This window comes from Rhincodon typus, chromosome 9 (assembly GCF_021869965.1).
Source record: "Rhincodon typus isolate 14 chromosome 9, sRhiTyp1.1, whole genome shotgun sequence".
Classification (NCBI taxonomy): domain Eukaryota; kingdom Metazoa; phylum Chordata; class Chondrichthyes; order Orectolobiformes; family Rhincodontidae; genus Rhincodon; species Rhincodon typus.
Window position 1 is genome coordinate 37183785 of NC_063340.1, and position 12796 is coordinate 37196580.

The following is a 12796-nucleotide window of genomic DNA, read 5'->3' on the forward strand; positions in this document are numbered from 1 at the left end:
GTTCCACTGTTTGATTAGTGAAAACCAAGCAGTTGAGCAAATGCCTCTGAATATTCACTGGAATCTTAACAGTAGCAACATAGAACTGGTGTTTTGGACTTTGTGTTCAACAAGTTCACTTTTACGTTTCATTTGGTTTATTTGAATCATTAGAAATTTTAATACTTGCATAATCTATTTGAGCCTTGTGAAATTGAACAGATAGAAAAAGAAGGCATTACCCCATTTTTGAGCCATGCAATTTTCCCAGCATTCTCTTTTCCCTCAAAGACATACACTTTAGTGAATTTAAGATTGAAAACCAACATAGTCTCCAAATGTGACCATAATGGAGAACATCTCCACTGACGTGAGATACCTCAAAATAGACAACCAGAAAGCATTAATTTAAGACAAAAAAATTATTAAAGCTAAACATCAGGTTAAAAATGACAAGATTAACATATTTCATGCAATGCCAGACTCAGAAACATCTGGTTCAGGTGCATTACTTCACATCCAACAGCTGCTGTCTCGTGCGACACGAGCTGAAGGCCGTGAAAATTGATAAGATGCAGGTCTCCTCTTTCTGCTGACTGTGAAGATCCTGATACTGGGCTTAGGCAGAAAATCAACTATTATTTAACTCCAATTTAGTTCTAAATTAATAATCTCACTTAAAACACTAGAATGATTGATACAAAGATGTTCAGGTTATGCTTGGACAGCGATATATATCCTCAGATTGCATTTTTGTGTCTTTATTCTTTACTTTTACCACATCTGACCTGAAGGTACTTTATGCTTACATTGGTTGCTAAAACCTGAGCATTTTCATTTCTGAAGAAATTACATGTTAATCATGATAAGACCAAATTTATACCCACTTATTTTCTTTTGTTTTTGAAGGGCTTATGTTGCTTCCAGAATAAGTCCTCTAGACATGTCACATGCAGAGATAGTAAACAGAAATTGGAAGTTTGGAATGGATGATACCGGTCTCAAATTTGTGAAAAATATTATTGCAAATTTCCCCAGCTACTGCATTCTAGATGAAACTGATAATCCTGTTTCCTGGCTGCTGACCTATCCGTATGGCGCAATGGGATTACTGTACACTCTACCAGAGCATCGCAGGAAGGGCTATGCCAAGTTACTAGTGACCAAAATGGTGAAAGTTCTGCAAAACCTTGGATATCCTATATATTGCTTCATTGAAGATGAAAATAGCAGGTCGTACCAATTATTTCAGAAGCTTGGTTTTAAGGAAGCCCCTGAAATTCATGCTATATGGACATGGTGCCAACCTTCATAAAGGTAACCTTTTCTGTTTAAAAACTAACATAAGTATTCTGTGATGTGGCCTCACCTTACTTTCTGAATATTGAGAGCTTATGATTTTCTGGTTGTACAATGTGCAGTTTTTTAAGCAAAATATAATGAGCAGATGGAATCTCTACAATTTCTGATGTTAGTTTTGCACTGTGAATAAATAAATGCTTACCATATCAAATAGCTCAAAGGACTGTACTATGTTTTCTGGGAAGTAGAAGGAGTCCAGTTTTCAGGCACATCACCAACATTCTGAAAGTACTTAGTAGGTTGTGAACTTGACTTCATCCAAACCAGCTCACTCCACAACCATTTAATGAGTCTTTTAATTGGCTTGAGGTGAGACTTGCTTCCCCGTCAGGAAGAAGGTCCTGCCTTGGAAAGCTGCCAGCCAATCGAATGGGCAGTGCAGAGGGGAAACAATAGACAAGAAGAAATAGGAACAGGAGTAGGCTGGTCAGGCCCTTGAGCCTGCTCCGCCATTCAATAGGATCATGGCTGATCCAACATTCCTCAAGTTCATTTTCCTGCCTTTTCCCTGTAACCCTTGATTCCCCTATGGATTGAGAATCTATCTCAGCCTTAAATATATACAAGGACTCTGCCCCCACAGCTGTCTGTGGCAAGGAGCTTCAAAGACTTTCAACCATGTGAGAGAAGAAATTTCTCCTTATCTCAGTCTTAAATTGGTACCCCTTTATTCTGAGACTATGCTGTCTGGTACTAGATTCTTCCATAAGGGGAAACATCCTCAATCAGTATTTATCCTGTCAAGCCCCTTAAGAATCCATTTCAGTAAGATCACCTCTCATTCTTCTAAACTGCACAGTGAGTAGAATCCCAATCTGGTTAACATTTGCTCATAAGACAAACCTGCCATACCAAGGATCATCCTAATGAGCCTTTCTGAGCTGCCTCCAGTGAAACTATATCTTTCCTTAAATAAGGGGACTAAAATGGCTCTCAGTATTCCTGTATTACTTGTATAGTTGCAATAAGATTTCCCTGCTCTATACTCCAAACCCCCTTGAAATAAGGTCCAACATCCCATTTCCTGATTACCTGCTGCACCTTTGTAGTAACTCTGTGTTTTGTTATTAAATATCCCCAAGTCCCTTTGTGTGCAGCTTTCTACAGCTTTTCTCCATTTAAATAATATTCTATTCTTTGGTTCTGTCTTCCAAAATGGATAACTTCACATTTTCGACATTGTACTCTATTTGCCAATCTTTTGCCCACTAACTTAACGTATCGATATCTCTCTGTAAACTGTCTGTATGCCCTGTACAACTTGTCTTTCCACCTATTTTTGTGCCATCTGCAAATTTGGCTAGAGTACATTCGCTTTCTTTCACCAAGTCATTAATATTGTAAGCAGTTGCAGGCCCAGCACAGATCCCTATGGAATCTCACTGGTTCCAGGTTGCCAACCTAAAAAAAAACCCCTTATCCCCACTAGCTGTTTCCTGTCCATTAGCCAATTCTCTATCCACACCACAATACCACATCCAACACCATGGGCTCTTATCTTATGACTTAACCTTTCGTGAGGTACCTTGTCAAATGTCTTCTGGATGTCCAAATACAACACGTTTACTGCCTCCATCAGGGTAGTGGGATATCTTGCAGGGGGTGCCAGCAATAACCATTAGGAGGCCCATAAAAGAGGCAGCACCCCCTTGCTCAGCCACCTGCTCATCAGTGGAACATAGGTAGCATTTATGCCTGATGTCATCCGTCACTAATACAATTGCAGCATGGGCTGTTCGGGGAAAGAACAAAGGGCAATATCACTACCTTGGTGCCCAATTTAATGGTATCCATCAGGCTTGTGGGGGTAGCAGGTAAGAATGAAGGGAACCCAATTCTGGGTCTGTGAAAGATAGGAAAGTGAGGGAGTAAAAATTCAGGGAATTGGCACTTACATTATCAAGGGCTGTGTCAACCAGAATAGTGCAGTCCTGGAGGAAAATGAAAGCAATAGTGGAAGCACTGATTATAGAGTGGAACAGAGTCCCTGGAGCAAGCACAGTGGGAGCAAGTGTAATCAATGTAGCAGAGAGAGTCACTAGATTTGAAGTAGATGTTGATCGCCAGCCTATCCCCAAAAATAGGATAGAGAACGTGAGGAATGGAAAGGAAGCAAAATATTGGAGGTGAACTACATAAAGGCAAGGAATGGATGATACAGGTATTTTTCAGCACCTTGCACATCAAGTTATTAACTGAGCTGTTTCTTTATTGGCAGGTTTGCTTATGATCTAGACAGAAGCATGAGATCAATTTAGTGATGGCGCTGATTTGAATCTTAAAATGAGATGGATAATGGCATCTGGATTCTAAAATTTAATAGGATTTTAATCTTTAAAATTTCTGTTCAGTAAAATGAACAGCGCAGCACAGTGGCTCAGTGGTTAGCACTGCTGCCTCACAGTAGCAGGGACCTGGGTTCGATTCCACCCTCTGTCGACTGTCTATGTGGAGTTTGCACATTCTCCCCATGTTTGCATGGCATTCCTCCAGGTGCTCCAGTTCCCTCCCAAGGTCCAAAGATGTCATGTTGTGCTACATGTAACTCCACCATGCTTTTCTGTGTTTGTAAAATCTACCTAACTGTCCTGTTTTGACACCATTACCTTGATTACTTGTGATTATCTCTCTGCCTTAATTAGTTTGTACAGTTTTTGATTACTTGTTACTTTTGTTAGATTCTCATCATGCGACTCCGATATCTACTCACTGGGATTGTAATCTTTAAAATTTTCTGTTCAATAAAATGAACAGGGCAGCACGATGGCTTAGTTATTAGCACTGCTGCTTCACAGTGCCAGGGACCCGGGTTTGATTCCAGCTTTGGGCGACTGTCTGTGTGGAGCTTGCACATCCTCCCCATGTCTGCGTGGGTTTCCTCCAGGTGCTCCGGTCCAAAGGAGTGCAGGTTAGGTGGATTGGCCATGGTAATTTGCCCATAGTGTCCAGGGATGTTCAAGCTAGGTGGATTAGCCATGGATACATGGAAATGCATGGATACAGGGTCTGGGTAGGATGCTCTTCGGAGGGTCGTTGTAGACTTGATGGGCCAAATGGCCTACTTCCACACTGTAGGGATTCTATGACTCTGTGATACTCATGATATTCCAGTCAATTGATTTGTCTCTAGCACCATTTTACTTTCGATTATTTGTAATTATCTCTCTGCCTTAATAATCAGTTCATAGGTCATCCCTTTACTTGTTATTCAGCTGTTGACAATTTACTCACACCATTTGTATTAATCTGTTGACAGTCTTGATTACCTGCAAAGATTTGTTATTCAGCCTGTTGGCATTGTACTCTCACTATTTGTACTTATCTGTTGACACTTTTAATGACCTGGAATTATTTTGCCATTATCTCTTCGCACATATATTCTGTGTCTGTGTGCTTCTCTCGACTTCACCTGATGACAAAGCAGTGCTTCGAAAGCTTGTGATTTTAAATAAACCTGTTGAACTATAACTTGGTGTTGTGTGATTGCTTAGTCTAGAAATGGGTAGGTTAGATGGATCGGCCATGCTAAATTGCCATAGTTTCCACATGATGTGCAGGCTATGTGGATTAGCCATGGGAAATGCAGGGTTACGGGATAGGGTACGGGGGTGGGATGCTGTCTGGAGGGTTGGTGTGGCCTTGAAGGGCCGAATGGCCTGCTTCCACGCTGTAAGAATTCTGATTCTATGAATGACAAAGAGACTCAGAGATTAAACCTTGAAATTCACGGAAACTACACTTGTTTGTTTTTCCCCCAAGTCGCCTACCTCAAAGAAATTTACAAGTGACCACATGGACTGCGTTCAACATATTCTCCTATATCTGTATAGTTTTTGGTGTGTGTGTATTTATTTATATAGCTGTGGTATTGTGCGATCACATGGGAAGCCCAGGTGCCCAGGGTATCTGCGGTTTGATCCATTGAATGTGGCAGTATGTGAGGATGGGATTCTGTGGGTTCACCTGGCAAAAACGGTCACTTTGGGGGTGGTAATAACTAACTCACTGTGCACAGGAAATCCAATGAGAGTTCCACCGTTTGTTGTATGAGGATAGGCGTTATAGAGGATTGGTGGGCATTTTCTACAAATGGGTGCACAGAGATAGGCTGCTTAGGCCACATCCCACAGAAGAGATTAGAAACAGGCATCAATGTCCAAGGAAGCCAAATCAGGGAGAGCTCTTACAATATGAGATTAAAAGCAAACTAAAACCAGCAGTGAGGGACCCCATCCTAACCCCCCCCCACCCCCCTCCGCTTGTCCTGTCATCACCCAAGGTGGTCCACTGAATGGACGTATTAAAACCCACAGGTAAGATCCTGTTTGACAACATCCATCACAAATTGTTGCCTGTGATAGTGGATATAAAAGAATTCTAACTATCAAAGTATTTCTGAAGTCTAGACCCGAAACGTCAGCTTTCCTGCTCCTCTGAAGCTGCTTGGCCTGCTGTGTTCATCCAGCTCTACACCTTGTTATCTCTAACTATCAAAGTGATGCCTTTCCCCACTTAAGCTGTACCTGCTCCTGACTTGGAGAGTCTTGAGACTGGGAACAGGGAAGTACAAAGGCAATCCTAGACAAGCCCCAAGTATTCGCAGGAAAAGAGACCTGATCAACAACCTAGCTACTGTTTATAGGACAAGACAGGATGGAATATGGACACCTGACCATCTACAGGTGAGAAGGGGGAAAGACTGGTGGGGATTACTCTGAGCAACTGTGAACAGATCAATCAGATCATTGTATGTCCGTATCCAGTGTATTCGAATGAACATGCACTTTGTGGATTCAAGATAAGCGCAAGATAAGCATTAAACTAAACTGTACCCTCAAGGCTCGGAACCTGACAACCAACATCACTAGAGTTGCCTGCGGGGGGAGGATAAATACTGTGTCACAATGTCACTCAAGGAATACTGTATGGAGCATGATATGTAATGCTCCAACACCACCTTCTGTATCAATTCTCATATCCCCACACAAATATGCCTATAAACTGACAGACATTCACAGAAGGAAAGTGACTCTCTAAACTGGGAATCTCAGTAAGAACAGCTGGGATGGCACAGCTGTCTAAACTGAGCATCTCAGTATGAACAGCTGGGATGTTCCAGCTTTCTAAACTGAGATTCCCAGTGTGAACAGGTGATAGGCAGAAGATTTTCAGCCAGCATCTCTGTAACTTTGCAGTGGGGCTGGAGAATAATGACCACATTTGACTGTGGGGAGACCCTTTAGTGGAAGGAGTCGATGGAGAAGAGTGGGAGAGTTTATACAGGAGGAGGGGTGTGTTGGTGGAGGAAGGGGTGCCTGTTACAGAGTCATAGAGCTGTATAGCATAGAAACAGAGCCTTCAGTCAAACTCATCCATGCCAACCGGATAACCTAAATTAATCTAGTCCCATTTGCCAGCACTTGGCCCATATCCCTCTAACCCCTTATTATTCATAAAGCCTTTTAAATATTGTAATTGTACAGCCTCCACTACCACATCTGGCAACTCATTTCATACATGCACCATCCTCTGCATGACAAAGGTTGCCCCTTAGGTCCTTTTTAAATCTTCCCCGCTCTCACCTTAAATCTATGCCCTCTAGTTTTGGACTCCCCAAACCTTGGCTATTCACACTATCCATGCCCCATATGATTTTATAAGTTTCTATAAGGTCACCTCTCAGCCTTCGACACTCCAGGGAAAATAGCCCCAGCCTATTCAACCTCTCCCTATAGCTCAAACCCTCCAACCCTGGCAACATCCTTATAAATTTTCTCTCAACCCTTTCAAATTTCATAACATCCTTGCTATAGCAAGGAGACCAGAATTGTTGGTGGAGAGAGGGAGGATGTCGGTGGTGGGAGAGGAGGAGGTTAGTGGAGAGGTTCATTGGTGGAGGTAGGGATGATGTTGGTTGAGGGAGGGTAGGACGTTGGTGGAGGGGGACGTTGGTGGAGGGAGAGGGAGAATGTTTGTTATGGGAATGGGTGGCATTAGTGCAGGGAGGATGTTGATTGAGGGGGGTCTGTAAGTCTATAAACTCTGCCCCTCCCGTCCTGGCTCAGTAATTACAGAGGCGCTCATCCACTTCCATCCACACTACGTGACAGCCACTTGGGTATTCCTACTCATATTCGAACACCCGGACATTGGCCACCAACCGCAGCGGAGTATGAGTGCGTGCATCTCAACTATAACTCTTGTGAGGCGCTGTGGACCAAGCTCTGTCCGACACTGAGCTGCAGCCCTCACTACACAAGCAGCATGGGTAATGTAGTCAAAACAGTGTGCTTGGAGGAAGTCACTGGATCAAGAAACTTGTGTGGAGAGAGAAACAGTTACTGTCTACAATCTGGTCTAACTCTTGTTCAGAACTGAAGATGCTGGAAAATGCTTTTTATGTTGTAAACAGAGGGGGAGTAAGAATGAGGGGAACAGGTGGTGAGGGTGCCAGACCCAAAGGCAGAGGTTGTTAATTGTGGTGAAGGAGCGATTGAAATGTCAAATGGGTGTTAATGAAGGCATGAAAGGGAGAAAATGTCCACATTGCTCTGAGCAAAGTCAAAACACAGCCGTGTGGGCAAATTGAAGAAAACTGTAGAAAGCAAACCAGGGCAAGATTTAGGTAGTTAATAGGGGAGTATTGCCAAAACAGAGGTTTAGGTGCTCAGTTCCTTGAAAGTGGAGTCGCAGGTAGACAGGATAGTGAAGAAGGCATTTGGCACGCTTGCCTCCAGTGGTCAGAACATTCCCCAGGGTCCAATCACTAACAATATAAGTCCGCCCAGGTTTGCCTTACTAGCTTGTAGCAACTCATATTAGGAGAACTGTTATCATGGTATGCCACACTCATCCTAAGCCATCTGCTCATCCACATATAGACCAGAAAAGTCAGATGGGCAAAGGTAACTACATAAGAATTTCAGGGAATGCTTTCAGGGTAGTTTCTTAGAACAGCATGTTCTGGAGCCAACTGGACAGCAGTTTGTGATTTGCACATGTGCCCTCGCCAGAAGTTGCAGTGACTTCTGCAATTAAAAGGGTATAAATATTAATTTTGCTATTAATTTGACAGCACAATTTGACCTGTATCATCACCTGGACCTTAGATTCACAGAGAAAAGTGAAACTTCTATTGTTGTACCCCAACATTGTCTTCATCCCTACAATACCGAAGTTGTATATCCATATTGATGTAATCTTCGGCTGTGCTGCAAGAAAATGGGGAGCATTTCCTGTACATATGCAGTTGCAGTCTCAGTTGTGTTGGAGGGGGAAAAAGATGAAATATGAGAGAAGTTTTTTTTAGATATCTACAAAGAAAGAGAGGCATGAGTGGACATTGAACCACTGGAAAATGAGGATTGAGAAGTTGTAAAGGTGAACAAAGAAGTGGTGGAGGACTTGAATAGGTACTTTGCGTCAGTTTTCACAGAGGAAGACACCAACAACATACCAGAACTTCGACAGTCGGGAAGAGAGGTGAGTGTAGTTCCCATCACTAAGGAGATGGTACTGAGAAAGCTGAAAAGACTGAAGGTGGATAAATCACCCAGATCACATGAACTACATCTCGGGGTTCTGAAGGAGATTCTTTTGTTATGTGTTTTGAAAGAAATAAGTGAGGAGATTGTAGTGGCATTAGTGGTGATCTTTCAGGAATCGCTAGAGTCAGGGAGGGTTCCAGAACACTTTAATTTAACGCCTCTGTTTAAGAAGGGAGGAAAGCAGAATACAGGAAACTATAGGTCAGTTAGCCAGATCTCGGTGGTTGGTAAGATTTTACAATCCATTATTAAGGATGAGATTGCAGAGTACTTGGAAGTGCATGGTCAAATAGGGCAGAGTCAGCATGGCTTCATCAAGAGGAGGTCATGTCTAATAAATTTGTTAGAATTCTTGAGGCAGTAACATGCAAGTTAGGCAAAGGAGAGCCAGTGGACATGATCCATTTGAATTTCCAGAAGGCCTAGGGGCAAGGGACTGGTATGGATAGAGGACTGGCTGACTAGCATAAGGCAGAGAGTAGAGATAAAGGGCTTTTTTTCAGCATGGCAGCTGGTGACTAGTGAGGTTCCACTGGTTCAGTGTTGGGACCACAACTATTCACATTAAACATTCATGATCTGGACAAAGGAACCAAGGGTATCGTTGCTAGGTTTGCAGATGACACAAAGATAAGTGGAGGGACAAATAAGTGTTGAGGAAGCGGGGTGGCTGCAGAAGGACTTAGACACGCTAGCTGAGTGGGCAAAGAACTTGGTAGATGGTGTACAATGTGGTAAAGTGTGAGGTTGTACATTTTCGCAGGAAGAACAGAGGCGTAGACTATTTTCAAAGTGGGGAAAGGCTTTGGAAATCTGAAGCACGAAGGGACTTGGGAGTCCTCGTTCAGGATTCTCTTAAGGTTAACATGCAATTTCATCTGGTTCACTAATGTCCTTTAGGGAAGGAAACTGCCATCCTTACCTGGTCTGGCCTACATGTGACTCCAGACCCTCAGCAATGTGGTTAACTCTCACCTGCCCTCTGGACGATTAGGGATGGGCAATAAATGCTGCCTAGCCAGCGACGCCCTCATCCCATTAATGAAATTCAAGAAAATAAAAATCTGGTGGTTATGAAGGCAAATGCGACATTGGCATTCATTTCAAGAGGACTAGAAAAGAAGAACACAGATGTACGGCTGAGGCTGTATCACGCTCTGGTCAAATTGTATGTAGAATATTGAGAGTTTTGTGCCCCATATCTAAAGAAAGATGTGCTGGTATTGCAGGGAGTCTGAAGGAGGTTTACAAGAATGACCCTGGAGATAAAGGGCTTATCATATGATATGAGGTTAAGGACTTGTGATGTGTACTCAATGGAGTTTAGAAAGGTGAGAGGGGAACCTGAGTAAATTTGGAGAAGGAGTGTTGCAAGGCCTGGATAGACCGGACGTGGAGAAGATGTTCCATAAGCAGGAGAGACTATGACCCGCAAAGGTAGCCTCAGGGTGAAAGGACAGCCTTTTAGAACCGAGATGAGTAGGAATTTCATCAGCCTGAAGGTGGTGACTCTGTGGAACACGTTGCCACAGACAGCTGTGCAGGCCAAGTGATTGAGTGCCTTTAAGATATAGATAGTTTCTTGATGAGTAAGGGGATCAAGGCAGGAGAAAGGAGTTGAGAAACAGATCAGCCATTATCAAATGGTGAAGCAGACTCAATGGGCTGAATGGCTGAGTTCTGCTCCAATATCTTATGGACAGAGTGCTGAATTAAATTGAACACTCTTTTTCAAGATGGTGGCAATAGCAGGAATGGAAGTGTTTGGGCTCTGTGTCCATACGCTCCCATTCCTACTCACCTGGCCGGCTGTATTCTTTTTTTGTTTCTTCATTTCTCTTTTTTATCAAAGTTCACTTCTTTACTGTGGATGTGGTGAAAGACGGCAGTAGTGAGAGCCTGCTGCTGCAACTGCAGCATGGTGAATCCGGATGACCGTTCCTTGTGGCCATGGCTTTATCAAAGGCAACATTGTTGGTGGGTCTGGTCCATTAATCCTGGTGGCAGTGGCTATAGTGCTGGTGGCATGGTGGTTCCAGTTCATTCCTTTTGACTATGGCGGCAATGTGGTGGTTTTGGGCAATGACTGAAGTGGCGATGGCTTGAGCGACGGTTTCTGTGTTGGCAACTTAGTGGGTCCAGTCTGTCCCTCCTTGCTATGGCAGCGATGCAGTGGCCTCAGCACAGGCTTCGGTAGTGGCAGCATTGGAATCGGTCTGGAAATCCTTGCTTTGGCAACCTCAGGGGTGGCTTTGGCAATGGTGTCCTATAGCCACTTCAGAAATCCAGGAGCAAAAGATAAACTTTGTCTCAATTATTTCTTTTTATAATTTTTGTAAATAAAATGGCACCAAATTGTGGCGACTTATAAACATCTCACTGTACTTTCATAAGTACAAACGACAGTAAATTGTTCTTCTCTTCCATTGGCTTGACAGATTCACCATCAAGTTCAAGTTCCCATTCTTAGGTCTGTTCAGCCCCTAACCAACAGCAAGTTCTCATATCTGGTCTACCTCTTGTTTATCAACTCTTTCCTGAGAAAAAAAAAAGTGCTTCTGATGATTCAGTAGATGATGTATAATCAGGAAATTTCAACAAATGAAATTCCCAACAACCATTAATCCGAGAGATCAGATAGTAATATTTAAGGACATCTTTGTATGGATGTGATCAATTAAAGTGGGTGATCAGTAAAGAATGTAATTTTTAACTCAAACGTTTTTAAAATTACTAAATTAAAATTACTTAATAAAATGTCACATACCAGACTTGTTTGAATGTTTTATTAAATCAAGATTTCAGACCTGTAATTGTAAATTAAAATTTCTTACTTGGTTCAATTTGGCTCCATTTTCTTTCAACAGTGTCTGCAATGAAAATCTATCAAATTTCTGATTTTAAAATACTGATTCATATTACAATTTAGATAAGTCAAAATAATTAGGTTCGGATTTTTGCCTTAGCAGAGATCTGGTGAAAATAACAGAACTGCCGGATGATCTTGATTCTGTCCTAGTACATGACGATCCCTATTTTCTCAGGACAGGAAAGGGGGTAATTGGGTTAGTGGCCGTTTAAATCAGCAGTAACAGGTGAGATTTTCTGAAGAAGGGTCTAGGCCCGAAAGCCTTCCTGATCCTCGGCCTGCTATGTTCATCCAGCTCTACACCTTGTTATCTCAGATACAACACTAGCTGTTTCAAACAATGTTATGGAAGTGGAAATGATCTTGGCAGTGGCGCAGATAATGGGCTGCTTTCTAGTTACAAATATACAACTGGTGTTGTTTTACCTTACAGGTCAAACCGCCTGAGGCGAGGTTGAGAAGGCAGGACCTTCTTGATAATCTCAACCCGTATGGGGATTGAACCGCCCTGTTGGCGTCATCCGTGCATCGCAAAGCAGCCGTCCAGCTAACTCAGCTCGTATCCGTGATATCAACATCCTAACTTCACTCCAAAGTCTGCTGTCATTTTTGAAAATATATCAATTAACACGAATATTGATAGGTTCGCCATCGTTACAATCAGCTTGTGCCTTTCTCAGTAGAGGAAGGTAAAACAGAATTGGAATAATCGCGCTCCAAAAACGACCATTTTTGGCCCTGCGGACTCCCCGTAATATTAATCCACTACCAGTGGATTGACCGTTGCTCTAAGAGTTGGCGGCGAAGTCTTGACGGGATGCACAATCCCCACCGGTTCTCGGTTCTCATTACCTCCTGCATCAAAACCCCCGTAAATCCGAAGACCAGGACACCCTCTACTCTGTACGAGAGAGGGAAAGCGCAGACTTCACGAAACAGCCAGAAACCATCTGTCGAGAAGGTGAGGGCCTTGTGTTTGGGGGGAGGCGTACACGTCACTGACTCACGGCGGCCGCGTTGTCAATAGTAACGAGGCCCG

General features: G+C 43.0%; 1 protein-coding gene and 1 long non-coding RNA gene across 4 annotated transcripts in view; one reads left to right on the forward strand and one right to left on the reverse strand.

Moving 5' to 3' along the window:
* LOC109910902 (glycine N-acyltransferase-like protein 3) overlaps window positions 1-4809 on the forward strand; it is a 25769-nt gene extending 20960 nt beyond the window's left edge. Inside the window, exons 6-7 of one of the 3 annotated variants that reach the window (XM_048601519.1) lie at window positions 889-1296; window positions 3560-4809. In XM_048601519.1, coding sequence (XP_048457476.1) covers window positions 889-1294 — 406 coding nt within the window. In that variant the 3' untranslated portion in view covers window positions 1295-1296; window positions 3560-4809. Of the gene's footprint in view, window positions 1-888 lie in introns of all 3 variants that reach the window. The other 2 variants (XM_020510160.2, XM_020510161.2) reach the window with 2 other exon arrangements.
* The window catches only part of LOC125484115, a 15820-nt gene extending 3478 nt beyond the window's left edge, over window positions 1-12342 (reverse strand). The window contains exons 1-2 of the long non-coding RNA XR_007262973.1: window positions 11723-12342; window positions 10690-11425 (exon numbers count right to left, since the gene is read on the reverse strand). This is a non-coding gene — a long non-coding RNA (uncharacterized LOC125484115). The remainder of the gene's footprint in view (window positions 1-10689; window positions 11426-11722) is intronic.
* Between the last annotated feature and the right edge of the window lie 454 nt (window positions 12343-12796).